The sequence below is a fragment of the Culex quinquefasciatus genome, chromosome 2, assembly GCF_015732765.1.
Source record: "Culex quinquefasciatus strain JHB chromosome 2, VPISU_Cqui_1.0_pri_paternal, whole genome shotgun sequence".
In the NCBI taxonomy this organism is placed as follows: domain Eukaryota; kingdom Metazoa; phylum Arthropoda; class Insecta; order Diptera; family Culicidae; genus Culex; species Culex quinquefasciatus.
This window is the reverse complement of record NC_051862.1, coordinates 117,388,714-117,402,353: the sequence shown is the minus strand read 5'-3', so window position 1 is coordinate 117,402,353 and position 13,640 is coordinate 117,388,714. Positions and strand designations below refer to the sequence as shown.

General features: G+C 39.0%; 1 protein-coding gene across 1 annotated transcript in view; it reads right to left on the bottom strand.

Moving 5' to 3' along the window:
- Positions 1-4,858: 4,858 nt before the first annotated feature.
- Positions 4,859-13,640, bottom strand: part of LOC6041327 (lachesin) — a 53,204-nt gene continuing 44,422 nt past the window's right edge. Inside the window, exons 8-11 of the mRNA XM_038255975.1 lie at positions 9,085-9,237; positions 7,193-7,279; positions 6,789-6,896; positions 4,859-5,297 (exon numbers count right to left, since the gene is read on the bottom strand). Coding sequence (XP_038111903.1) covers positions 5,131-5,297; positions 6,789-6,896; positions 7,193-7,279; positions 9,085-9,237 — 515 coding nt within the window. The 3' untranslated portion in view covers positions 4,859-5,130. The remainder of the gene's footprint in view (positions 5,298-6,788; positions 6,897-7,192; positions 7,280-9,084; positions 9,238-13,640) is intronic.

The following is a 13,640-nucleotide window of genomic DNA, read 5'->3' as shown; positions in this document are numbered from 1 at the left end:
AGATAATATTTTACATGGAAATATTCCAACTGCTTCCCCCACCAGCGGTTATTGTTGAGAGTTAAATCTCTCGAGATGTTTGTTGTCAGCTTTTAACCAACCCCTTCCTTCGATGCTGAAACGTGGAGAGACCTTCCTAAATCTAGCCTTTGCTGGCTCTTAAGCTCTCTTGTCGCTGCGAATCTAGAGGAGCAATAATTTTTCTTTTATTATGGTAATTATTTTCACTTGATCTCCTTCCTTTCACGCGCCAATGTCCTGCCACCCCTCGTTGTTGGTTGAAATACCTGAAGCCCAGCCAACCAACCGACCAACCGTGGTGTTGGGGGTGATGCCAGCAGCAGCAGAGCCTGGGTGACTGTTGTTACGACCCCAAGCCATGGTGCGCTTTGAATGAGGTGATGAAACCGTGGCCCACGAGGGAAAACGGCAAAGATTGGCATTCGCGAGGGGTGGAAGGTAAAAGTGGAATGTTAACAAGATAACAAGCATTGTGTTGGGCGTCATAATTTTCATATTCCCTTTGTAAAAAGCTTGTTAATTAAAATTATTGCATTCTTGATACTCCTAACGAGCGGTGGAAGTCGTGGGTGCTGCTCGCTAGAAGAGATCCACCTTGTGGGCGTCATTCTTGATTAATGTAATTAAAGCGTCACGGAATTCACTAATCGCTGCCGTTGCCGGCACTTGAGCCACTCCTCCCTCCGTGGAGCATTCGAGTGTTAACGATGAAGTTGATTTAATTTTGTGCAATTATCTGTAAACTCATTAAACTGCGAGAATTTTCTCAAAGCAGCTGATGGAATGCTACGAAATACTTTAAATTATGCTGGAACAAGAGATTTGGAATGTACCGCTGACAATATAAACATGTTAATCATGTGCTGTTAACTGGGATGAATCGGGACTCAGGAAAACCGTCACGACGAGCAAGTTGATGACCACGGGATGTCTCGTCGACAAAGCAAAAGTAGCCAAAAGTGGTTAATTTACAATAGATGTCTAGTAAAAGCACAACAAGCATTAAATCTGCACACATTTTGTAGGTCAGAATCCGCCTTATCCGAACCACCCCGAAAATGCTGTACTGATTCACCCCAGGGGAAGGTCAGTCTTATCCTTCTTATCGCAAACATATTAAGCTTTCAAAATATCGTCCTAGATAAAGGTTGAAGGGGGTCTAGAGTTTGTGACAACCCATGTTGAAGGTACAGAAGTGACAGGGTGTTGAGGTCAAATATCGCGAAAAACTATAAACAACATCTGCAAACAATATTTTGAAATGCGGTTTGTTTTAAAATTAAACAGGAAGCTTCAAAAATATTGTCAAAATTACCTTTTTATTTTTTTGTATCAGGATATCAGGCTGCAAATATTGTGATTGAACGTTCAGGTAAGTTACTGCTTGGGCCATAAGTCGTTTCGGCAAAGGCAATTCAGGTAATTGATTATTGGACCCTTCAACTTTGGTTGATTGCTGATACTAATATGCATTTAGATTGTTTACCGAATTCGGTACAAATATCAAAGATTTTGCTAAACGTTCGGTAATTTGTTCAGTTAAAGTTCAGATTACCGAAGTATCCGTTAATTGAAGCCGAAGATTATACATCAAAATAACTAAATTCTTCGCTAATGTTTAGTTTTGAGCTAACGATCGGAATCGGTAAGGGGCGATCCATAAACTCCGTGGCTACAAAAAGGGAGGGGTGGTCTGAATTTAAAAAAAAATCTGTTTGGCTTATGGATGGCCAATAAAGTATCATCAGAACTTCAAAATCTCTAGCAGAAACCGCCAGTCACTTTTTTCAATAAAACTACAAATTGTTGGTATCACAACGAGACATTTTTCAAGTTGTTCTCAGTAATTATTACATTTTCATCAAGGTATGATAGATTTGGGATCTCGCTCCAAAGACAAAATTGAATTTTATTGAATTTTCCGCCGATAAATTATAATTTAATATTTAAATTATAAATGCAAATATACAAATTTTAATGATTGCCAAAGAAATTACTAAAATAAAATTATAAAATTTCTGTCTAGTCGGACAAGGCCAGAAATGACTGGCCTTGTCATTTTATACAGAATTTGGTAAAATTTCTAATAACCAAATTTAAAGTTTTAAAATTCATAAACGGGATTCGGTAAAGTAGTTGAGAGCATGGCATGTTATTTCATTTTTTTTTAGCCCCCTCCCCCCCCCCTCCATACTTGTTACCGACCAGAGTCGAGGGACATAAACTTTAAAAAAATGCAGCGGCCTAACTGATATTCAGGTAAAGCTGAACTTTAAACATATTTTGCCAAACGCAAGATACTACGTTTGAGCATTCAAGGGTTAACTGTCGGTGTTATAACAAAGCACCACGATTGATTCGAACATCAGCTTTTTGTTGCTGATATTTTGCATATAAATCAACCGTCATCAGGAATGAGTGCGTCATACAAATTTCAAAATTTTTGTATGACCCAATTCCTGATGCTGGTTATTATAAATTTGTTCTCTGATATTCCACAACATATGACTTTGGGAGCTTATTCAGGAAAGTTGTGACATTTTTAAATAATCGTATATCAATATTTTATCATCGACTAATCTAAACTTAAGGCTGACATTAATTCCCACTTTAAAAAGTTGATACCTCTTCAAAACGTAAATGAAATTCTCCACAAAAGCCATCGTCATAAATTCAATTACGGTGACGTGTCTATATATGGGATAATCGCCTGCCTGCCTTTCATTCCGAACATAATTAAATTGAGAGCAAAGTTTCCCATTGATAAGGAGCACTTTTCACCCGGAAACGATGAATGATGATGTGCGAAAATTATTGAATGAAGAAATGCAAAAGAAGTTTCAAGTGGCAAAAGCACGTAAAGTGATGGGAAAGAAAGGGCATATCGAGTGAGCATATAACATTTCCAAGTGTGCGCGAGAGTGAGACGAGTATAATGGTGATAATGATAACGATAATGATGATGACATCAAGTTTCTTTAGAGTAGTGAGCAAAATGAGCCGAGATTGGAAATGGAGAGTGGTGCCATTGATTCAAACGGAGGGAAATTTCTTGCGATTTTCACTACGGTGAGTTTTATGGCGCTCACAAACCAATTACGTAATTAAATGCCAGAGTGAGCTCAAAAGTTTTTGGGGAACTTCATCCTCGAGAAGAGAAGTGTCTCGTGTATAAAAGATATTTTAATTATTTTATGTGACCCAAAAGGCAGCTCAGATTACGGCCCCACCCATAAGGGCCCAACATTACGGGCGTGTGTGTGTGTGGCAGACGGGGCAAAATATAGAGAAACTTTTCGATCCTCGTGTGTTGTACCTACCACCATAAAACTCACCTTTTTCCCACGTGGCGCCAAAGAGGAAGTTCGTGTGTGTGTGCGCCAGAGTAGAGGCCCACAGCAAGAGAGAGAGAGACAGAAGAAAAGCTTTTTATTTAGTGTTTAGTTAAGAATTCATTTTGATAAAGTTGTGATTTATGTTTCAAATTTTACTTCTTTGTTTCACGTGGCAAAAAAAAAAATACACACCCGCCGATTATGGTGCTTTGCTGTAGTTTCTTTTGGGTGTTTCGGAGCGCAGAATTTTAAAAGTGCCAAGAGGTTAGTAAATAAAATTCAGCACACCCCCAGGTGTGAGTAAATTAATAAAACATTTAGGGGATACTTTTCACCTTTTAGTTTCTTTAGTTTACAAACGAAAAAAAAACCTATGGGGAAAGAGCATATCTAGTAGAGTGTAACAAAAATTACATTTTGGCGGGCATTTAAGGGTTTGTTCCGGTGGGCATACTAAGCCCAAATCCAAAATATGAGCTTGATTGTACGTAACAGGAGCTGGCGCTTTGTATTTGAATTTTAAGTGGGATTCGACCCATAAAAAAGATTTTTTCGAAAATGTCACTTTTTGAGGCATTTTGGCCACTGAAGCGTTTATTTTCAACATCATTAGCGATTTTCGATTAAATTCCAAACTTTGAAGGTCTGTACCGAGCTCCAGGGTGCTCCAAATTTCAATGTTATATATACCAAAAGATGTGCAAGGGCCTACACGCCAATGATGTTGAAAGTAAACGCTTCAATGACCAAAATACCTCAAAAAGTGACATTTTCGAAAAAATCTTTTATACGGGTGAATCCCACTTCAAATTCAAATACAAAGCGCCGCTGCAGCTCCTGTTACTTCCAATCAAGCTCATATTTTGGATTAGGGCTTAGCATGCCCACCGGAACAAACCCTTGAATGCCCGCCAAAAAGTCATTTTTGTTACATCCTAATATCTAGAGTTTATGGTTTATGGCAGCAGGCTTGGCCGAATGGTTACGCTGTCCGCTTTGTAAGAGGATGATCATGGGTTCGATTCCCATTTGCTTAAACCATCCATCGGATGGGAAAATAAAACGTCGGTCCCGACATTGTTGTTGTTAGGTGTGGGAGTCGTCTCCCTGCTACAAAAACAAACAACACACCAAACCATGCCTGCTCCGGTGGAATCGCTAGCGGTGGTTGGACTCGCAATCCAAAGGTCGTCAGTTCGAACCCTGGGGTTGGAAGGTTCCTTGGAGTATAAAGAGGTTTGGATGCTCTCCCCATTCAAGCCTTTGGACTCCTAGGTTCGAGCAGAAACTTGCAATAGAGACCACAAAAGACCTGGTGGTCGTTAATGTGGGTGGTTTGAGTTTAATGATATGGTTTATGGATGACCTCTACTTAATCTTTACGGTGTTACTGAAAGTCTCATATTGCACATAATAGTCATTTTTGTTACATTCTAGTACGCATGCTTTATATTACAAAAAGTAAATGGATGTTTTCGGATTATAGTAAGAACAAACAATGATTTATTTTATTACAAAACTTGTCTGACTTTATTTGTATAACATTATCTTCTCGAAGTTTGCCTGTCGCATTTATCCTTTTCTTCAATATTCACTATATTTTGATTTGCTAATCTGGTTTTTTTTCTCTCTATTTTGCATCTGACGAGATTATGATCAAGTAAATATTTCAATTATATTATTTTTCTTTTGTTTTTTCTTCTTTATTTAGCATGGATTTTTATTCCTGTGTGTGTTATTTCTACTGCACCTACGACTCAATCCGTGGATTAAATCACCTCAGAAAATGTATCATAAGCAACGCGAGCAGTACAGTCAAGTCCATCCGGGCGGTAAAGTGTCGCCCAACGGAGGCGTCCGACTTTGTGTCGTTATCGACAAACGCTTCCTTTTCCCGTTGATCCTCAAGATTGGCGGAGTTTTCCCTGTAGCGGTCTCGATCTGGAAAGGGAAATTGTAAATTGTAAATGGAAAAGAATATGTATGAGGAGTATTATCATTTTATTATTATAACGTAGGCTAGAAAGCCTCATAATTAGGTTAATAAATCAAATGGGTAATTCTCCGCCAACTCATACAGCAGTTGCCCCGACCCCTCTTCGATTTGCGTGAAACTTTGTCCTAAGGGGTAACTTTTGTCCCTGTCCACGAATCCGAGGTCCGTTTTTTGATATCTCGTGACGGAGGGGCGGTTCGACCACTTCCATTTTTGAACATGCGGAAAAAGAGGTGTTTTCAATAATTTGCAGCCTAAAACGGTGATGAGATAGAAATTTGGTGTCAAAGGGACTTTTATGTAAAATTAGACGCCCGATATGATGGCGTACTCAGAATTCCGAAAAAAACGTATTTTTCATCGAAAAAAACACTAACAAAGTTTTAAAATTTCTCCCATATTCCGTTACTCGACTGTAAAATTTTTTGGAACATGTCATTTTATGGGAAATTTAATGTACTTTTCGAACCTACATTGACCCAGAAGGGCCATTTTTTCATTTAGAACAAAAATTTTCATTTTTAAGATTTCGTGTTTTTCTAACTTTGCTGGGTTATTTTTTAGAGTGTAACAATGTTCTACAAAGTTGTAGAGCAGACAATTACAATAATTTTGATATATAGACATTAGAGGTTTGCTTATAAACATCACGAGTTATCCTTATTTTACGAAAAAAAGTTTTGAAAAGGTTGGTTGTTATCGAACATGGCCGTTCATGGTCATCCGCGACAGACACGGTCGACGAAACAAAGAGAATTAACACAAAAAGTAACTTTTTCAAAACTTTTTTTCGTAAAATCGCGATAACTCGTGATGTTTATAAGCAAACCCCTAATGTCTATATATCAAATTTTTTGTAATTGTCTGTTCTACATTTTTGTAGAACATTGTTACACTCTAAAAAATTCCCCGGCAAAGTTAGAAAAAACATGAATTCTTAAAATGAAAAATTTTGTTCTAAATGAAAAAATGACCCTTCTGGGTCAATGTTGATTCGAAAAGTACATTAAATTTCCCATAAAATGACATGTTCCAAAAAATTTTACAGTCGAGTAACGGAATATGGTAGAATTTTTAAAACTTTTTTAGTGTTTTTTTCGATGAAAAATACGTTTTTTTTTCGGAATTCTGAGTACGCCATCAAATCGGGCGTCTAATTTTACATAAAAGTCCCTTTGACACCAAATTTCTATCTCATCACCGTTTCAGGCTGCAAATTGTTGAAAAACACCTCTTTTTCCGCATGTTCAAAAATGGAAGGGGTCGTACCGCCCCTCCGTCACGAGATATCAAAAAACGGACCTCGGATTCGTGGACAGGGACAAAAGTTACCCCTTAGGACAAAGTTTCACGCAAATCGAAGAGGGGTCGGGGCAACTTTTCCCGATTTCGTGTGAGTTGGTAGAGAATTACCTAAATAGCAAAGCTTCATTTACCTTTATCTTTGGATAGATCCATATTTCGCAGCTCACCGCTGTCACTCATGTGGATTTTGTTAGACGATGACGAGTATTCATCAAATGGCCGATAGATTTTATTTTTGTCTGCAGAAGGAAAAAAGTGAAATTCATTTAGGTAAAATTGTTTGTCCAAGGTTTTGTTGGGGAATTAGCTTTGGGTATTATTTTTATGGTTTGACTTTTGCCGTGTCGAAAAAGTGAGGATTTTGCACTTTCATGAGCTCTCTGAGAAGTGTCCACGTGGTTTGTGGATGGTCCCTTTAGCGAAAACGGGAATAATTGATGAAGATTTTGAAAACAGTTCAATGTTTACCAACTCGACAACATAGAGTTACCGGATTTGCTTACAGGATATCTATCCGTGTACTTGAAATACTTACGGTTCTTACGGTACGGAGTTTCCGTTGTGATTGGCAACGTGGTTGTTGTTGGAGGAGTAGTGGGAGTTGTGGTGGTCGACGGAATGTCTGAAAGAATGGTTTAACGAAAGAAGACAAAAAATCAATGATTAGGACCATCAAATTGGACGCCAACGAGAGGCTCGTTGGTAACACATTCACAAGTCATTCATGCAAATTAAGTGCACTTTGACTCCAAAGTGTGACACTCAACTGTATACAACAATCGGTCTGAGAGTAATTCCATTCATAATTCGAATTTATTCGTCCTCTCTGATGGATACCCGAGAAGAATGGAAATTGCAGGGACAAAACGCTTCCAACTTTCTGTCCGCCTGACAGCTGAAGCTGTGTGAATATGAATCCGTTTGCCACTGTGGGATATAATTCACATTTAGAAGTTCATTCCATTGTTTGCGTCACTTAAAATTCATAACCACCTTCGCACAAGCCACATTTTCAAGGGAGAAGGGACATGCTTCGAATAAGCCAGCAATAACAGATTCACAACATTAAACGAACTGTGTTTACAGGACGAGCACTATTATACTTTACAAATCAAGTTTCATTCCAGGGAGGTATAAATATGAATGGAACAAGCTCCGGCAGCCAGTACAAGCAAAGCTCTAGGAAATAGAGTCATACAAACTAGAATCTGCCATTTGGCTGTGTGTTTGGGTCCCTTTTCGGAGTGCCGAGAGAAACACTTCCTTCCGGATGCCTTGTTCTGGGGTTTGCAGCAGTAGCAATGGCACAACAAAGGTCCACCAGGATCGTTCCTCCTGATGCTCGGTTGCTCTTTCCTAGCATCTCACGCATAACTGAGATTCGGAGCATATTTCGAATACATTGTGGTGCAGCATCAGCAGCAAACCAAACCCCGAGCATGCCGCAAAGCATGGCAAGAGAAAATTATTTTCCACTCCAAGGGGGGTCCACCGCTAGGTGGTGGTTGTGCGTCAGGTTCAACTATGAACCCTTGCTATGGGCCCCTCGAAGCCGATTACCAAACGAGGAGAATAAATTGCCCCAGTTGGGCGGTGGGATATGTGTATGATTTTATTTGTTATTAAACAATTTCGAAAGCACAGCTAGCAGTCCTCACAATCGAGCCCCGGTACGGACGACAAAAGTCATGTGTCCTGGGGCGACGATTCGTACCGGGCAAAGATTTGTTCATTAATTCGAGCTTGTGCCACAAAAGGAGTAGCTGGTTACAATTGCAACTTGTTTTGCTAGTTTCGATTGAATTTGAGCTGAAATCCATGCAAAGTCTCAAAAGGGCTCCAACAGTTCCTTTTTTCGACTCAAAGTTGATTTACCATGCGTCTCCATGTAGGCTACATTTTTCATTTATCTCATGAAGATGCATGGTGCATTATTTTTTTTTATTTATAAATGATAAACAATAGTTACAAGTCCAGACTCGATTATCCGAAGGCCTCGGAAATATTCCACTTTGGATATGGCCCCTAAACTACGCCAAAGTGATTTTGAATTTCTTTAGATCCAAGATGGCGGACAAAATTGCGGTGATGAAATAGAAATGCTTGTTTTGTGTGAAATGTGTGTTTATTAGTGATTTTTGTCATTGTTGCTCGAAATGTAAGTCAGCGGTTAGATTTGTCGTTTGAGTTTCAAATCGAAATGATCCAAGCTTATTTGTCGTAATTCAAGAGCCTCTTCCCATAGTATTGCAGCTCAAAAGGCACCAAGGACCTACATTCTGCCACGTTCGTTTAAAGTTATACAAGTTTCAATGTAAAACTTGCATCTTGAGCTGGATTTACACACACTAACGTTATCACACATACAATTGGCATGCAAACACACAAACACATACTAAATGAAAAGCGTCAGCCCCCGATACTTACGATACACTTTGATTGATCCGTCGGTCTCGCCGAGGGAGTTCTTGACCACACATTTGTAGGTGCCAAAGTCACCGATGTCGACCTCCTTGATTGTGAGCTTCATCACCACCTTGTAGTTGCTGGCTTCGTGCGTCGACGGTTCAAAGCGTTTGCCTGGGTGGAGATGAGAAGAGGAGAACAAACACAGCCCCAGTGAGTGGCAGTTTACTGGTTGGGGGGCTACTGACTTCTACACTGGATGCTGTTGTGGGTGTGTGTGTATGTGTGTGTGTTTGGTTTGAGATGATGTTTGCAGTTTTGCGTGGCACAGTTTGCACAGTAATATTTCTGCTCGATTTCACTGAGGTGACATTACACGATACGACAGGACGCGACAGGCATCGGTCGTTGACGGTCTCGTCGAGGTCGTTAGAAGGTTTCAAATGTTGTTGCTGTGTTTACACTGTGGAATAACGCTGTAACTTCGGGGGACTTGAACCTTGTTTCATTTGATGTGACATGATGTGTGCCACATGGCGAAGCAATGGCAAAGTTCTGATTTGCCAGTTTGATTTTGTAATTTTGGTTTTAATTAAACTGAATGGGTGAAAAGCCCGTTAGTTTCGGTGTGAATCAACTTTTAAAATCTTTATCACTATTTGATACTCGGTAACTTCCAAAAAAATCAAATTATTCGCTCTACAGCATTGCCTTGGCGTTCTCGATTGCGAGATTCCTACTCGAAACTAGGTGTCCGAAGGCTAAGATTGTTGAGGCAATTGCAAACCTCTTTTTACACCTTAGCCTCCATCCACCCCGGGATTCGAACTGACGACCTTTGGATTGTTAGTCCAACTGCCTACCAGCGACTCCAGCGAGGCAGGACTCAGGGAGACGACTCCTACACCTGGACTGAGCTATCGACCTAACCCTTTAGGGTAGACCGGGGCCAACATTTACCTCCCCATCCGACGGAAGGCGTGGTCAGACAAATCTCGTCTAGATAAATGCCACCGGGACCTCCTGGGATCAAACCCTGGCCGACTGGGTGAGAGGCAACCAAGCTTACCCTCACACTACGGTTCCCGGCATTCGACTGTCAAACTGACATGAGCGCTGGACCAAAAGTCATCCGAATTTGTTAAGAAGCAGAAGTGAAATTGATGTGTGCTGCTTCACAGCGATATTATCTTTAAAATTTACTAATTTCCTTAATTTTCTGTTCTCAGAACGGTAATTGATTCAGTGCAACCACTTGGGGTTAAATCTAATGAATTTTGAACTTTTTTCCTTAATTAGCTTTATGTAAAATTACATAACCTAAAACCCGTTGAACCATGAGAGATGATCATGAGTTCAGCCAAACCAAGCTCGATTTGACGATTGGCCACCGAATGCATTAGAGAGCAAAAACGTAAGTTCGTTTTTCCATTTAGAAGGCTATTTTTTAAACAATATATGTTTTTTACCGCTGAAGGAATTTATTAATCTACCAAATATACCGACTAAGACATGCAAACAGCTTTGTTTTATTTTCGCCGGACTGTGATTAATAAATCGGATGAATCCTCCCGTTGGCCACCGCCAACAAATGCAAACACGTTTTGTTTGGTTGACCATTCCAAGACACACGACGAACTACGGTCACCAAAACCTTCTTGGCACCTGATGTAGAAAGTTCAATATTTTGATAAATAAATTTAAAAAAAAATCTGTGAATCGTCCCGAAGTTTGGTTGAACGTGTGTCAAATGCGTTCTGACCTGAAATCCCTTTGGCCGTCAATACGCACTTACATCAATTTTCAGGGTGCGTCAAGGTAGCACATCAAGATTGAAACTTCTTTTATATGAAGAGTGACAACAATGCATTTTCGGTTTTTATTGAATATCGCAGAATTAAAATCAAATTTTGTGAAGTTTAAAAGGTGAGGTGGCGTTCTTAACTCAATTTGGCTCAAAATGGACGTGCGAGAAGATAGCATGACAACGACGAAATTTAAATGTGTCATTCTACCTCAATTGTGCACAAAAAATGCAAAATTGATATCAGCATTGAAAATTAGGGTTGTCCACGATTAGGGTGTTTCAGAAAATATAACTGTAGGGGAATATTTTCAGCAATATTTTTCCATTTCTAGAAAGTTATTGGGGTTGCCAACCTAAGCAATTTTGTCCAATACCGTCATTGGGGGTGACTATGGGTCAAAAAACGATACACCACTCGTAATTTCTTAGTAGGGTAATTCTCCGCCAACTCACACAGCAGTTGCTCCGACCCCTCTTCGATTTGCGTGAAACTTTGTCCTAAGGGGTAACTTTTGTCCCTGATCACGAATCCGAGGTCCATTTTTTGATATCTCGTGACGGAGGGGCGGTACGACCCCTTCCATTTTTGAACATGTGAAAAAGAGGTGTTTTTCAATAATTTGCAGCCTGAAACGGTGATGAGATAGAAATTTGGTGTCAATGGGACTTTTGTGTAAAATTAGACGCCCGATTTGATGGCGTACTCAGAATTCCGAATAAACGTATTTTTCATCGAAAAAAACACTAAAAAAGTTTTGAAAATTCTCCCATTTTCCTTTACTCGACTGTAAAAAATTTTAGAACATGTCATTTTATGGGAAATTTAATGTATTTTTCGAATCTACATTGTCCCAGAAGGGTCATTTTTTCATTTAGATCAAAATTTTTCATTTTAAGATTTCGTGTTTTTTCTAACTTTGCAGGGTTGTTTTTTAGAGTGTAACAATGTTCTACAAAGTTGTAGAGCAGACAATTACAAAAATTTTGATATACAGAAATAAGGGGTTTGCTTATAAACATCACGAGTTATCGCGATTTTACGAAAAAAAGTTTTGAAAAAGTTGGTCGTCGTAGATCATAGCCGTTCATGGTCACCCGCGACAGACACGGACGACGAAACAAAGAGAAACGCAAAAAGTAACTTTTTCAAAACTTTTTTTCGTAAAATCGCGATAACTCGTGATGTTTATAAGCAAACCCCTTATGTCTGTATATCAAAATTTTTGTAATTGTCTGCTCTACAACTTTGTAGAACATTGTTACACTCTAAAAAATAACCCTGCAAAGTTAGAAAAAAACACGAAATTTTAAAATGAAAAATTTTGTTCCAAATGAAAAAATGACCCTTCTGAGACAATGTAGATTCGAAAAGTACATTAAATTTCCCATAAAATGACATGTTCCAAAAATTTTTACAGTCGAGTTACGGAAAATGGGAGAATTTTTAAAACTTGTTTAGTGTTTTTCTCGATGAAAAATACGTTTTTTCGGAATTCTGAGTACGCCATCAAATCGGGCGTCTAATTTTACATAAAAGTCCCTTTGACACCAAATTTCTATCTCATCACCGTTTCAGGCTGCAAATTGTTGAAAAACACCTCTTTTTTCGCATGTTCAAAAATGGAAGGGGTTGTACCACCCCTCCGTCACGAGATATCAAAAAACGGACCTCGGTTTCGTGATCAGGGACAAAAGTTACCCCTTAGGACAAAGTTTCACGCAAATCGAAGAGGGGTCGGGGCAACTTTTTCCGATTTCGTGTGAGTTGGTAGAGAATTACCCAGTAACAAAAACGATTTAAATAAAATCAAAAATCTTTTAACTATGAATTATTCTTAGATAGTTTACAAACATTTTCCCAAAATATGGTGGAATTTGATGAACTCTACATTAAATGCCAATCGTTTGAAAATGGACCCAATCTCACCCCTTAGAGGGGGTGACATTTGGTCAAATGAAAATAAAATTAAGCTCAAATACAGCAAAATGGTAAAAACAAGTCATTTAACAGTGTTCGAGGGAATCGTATTAACATGCTGTAATGTTTGAAGTAGAGATTTTCAAACATTTAAGTACTTTTCGAGCAATTCCAGCAAAAATATAAAAAAGTTGATTTTTCGAGATGAAATTTTTGGCCAAAAACGTACCTCAACTTTAGACAGCTGCCAAAATGACAGGATTTGTTGTATGATCAAGATTTTTTTAGCTAAGTCATTTTAAGATGTCCCCTACACAACCATTTTAACAAAATTCAATTTCATTGAGAAAAACCTGAGAAATTTTCAAATCCGTAAAAAATCACTTTGACCCAATTTCACCCAATGACCCAATGTCATCCCCACTGACGGTACATCACAACTTTATCTCGAAGTCAAAGACTTTTACGACTTATTTCAGGAAAAGCATCTTACACCCAAAATACGTTCCACTAAAATTCATGGAGAGCTCAATGCTAAATTCGAAATAATAATGCTACCAACTAACACCAACAATGTGTCCATTCGGTATTTGAAACAGTAAATCTCCAACAAGGGTCGTACACAGACTTCCAACCGCCAAGCTGTGGTGGCCGAGGTGGCTAAGTCATTGAGTTAGTCTGTCAAAGGTCTCTGGATCGATTCGACAGCAGTTTTTGTTTTCACGGATGAACTTTACTTTGGATAGAACTCGAGGGCATAATTCTCTCGGTCATCTCGAGTAGAGCACCTAGAGTTTATTAGAGGACGGACAACTCAAATCAAATGTTCAAAACGAAGCACGAGAACTGTAA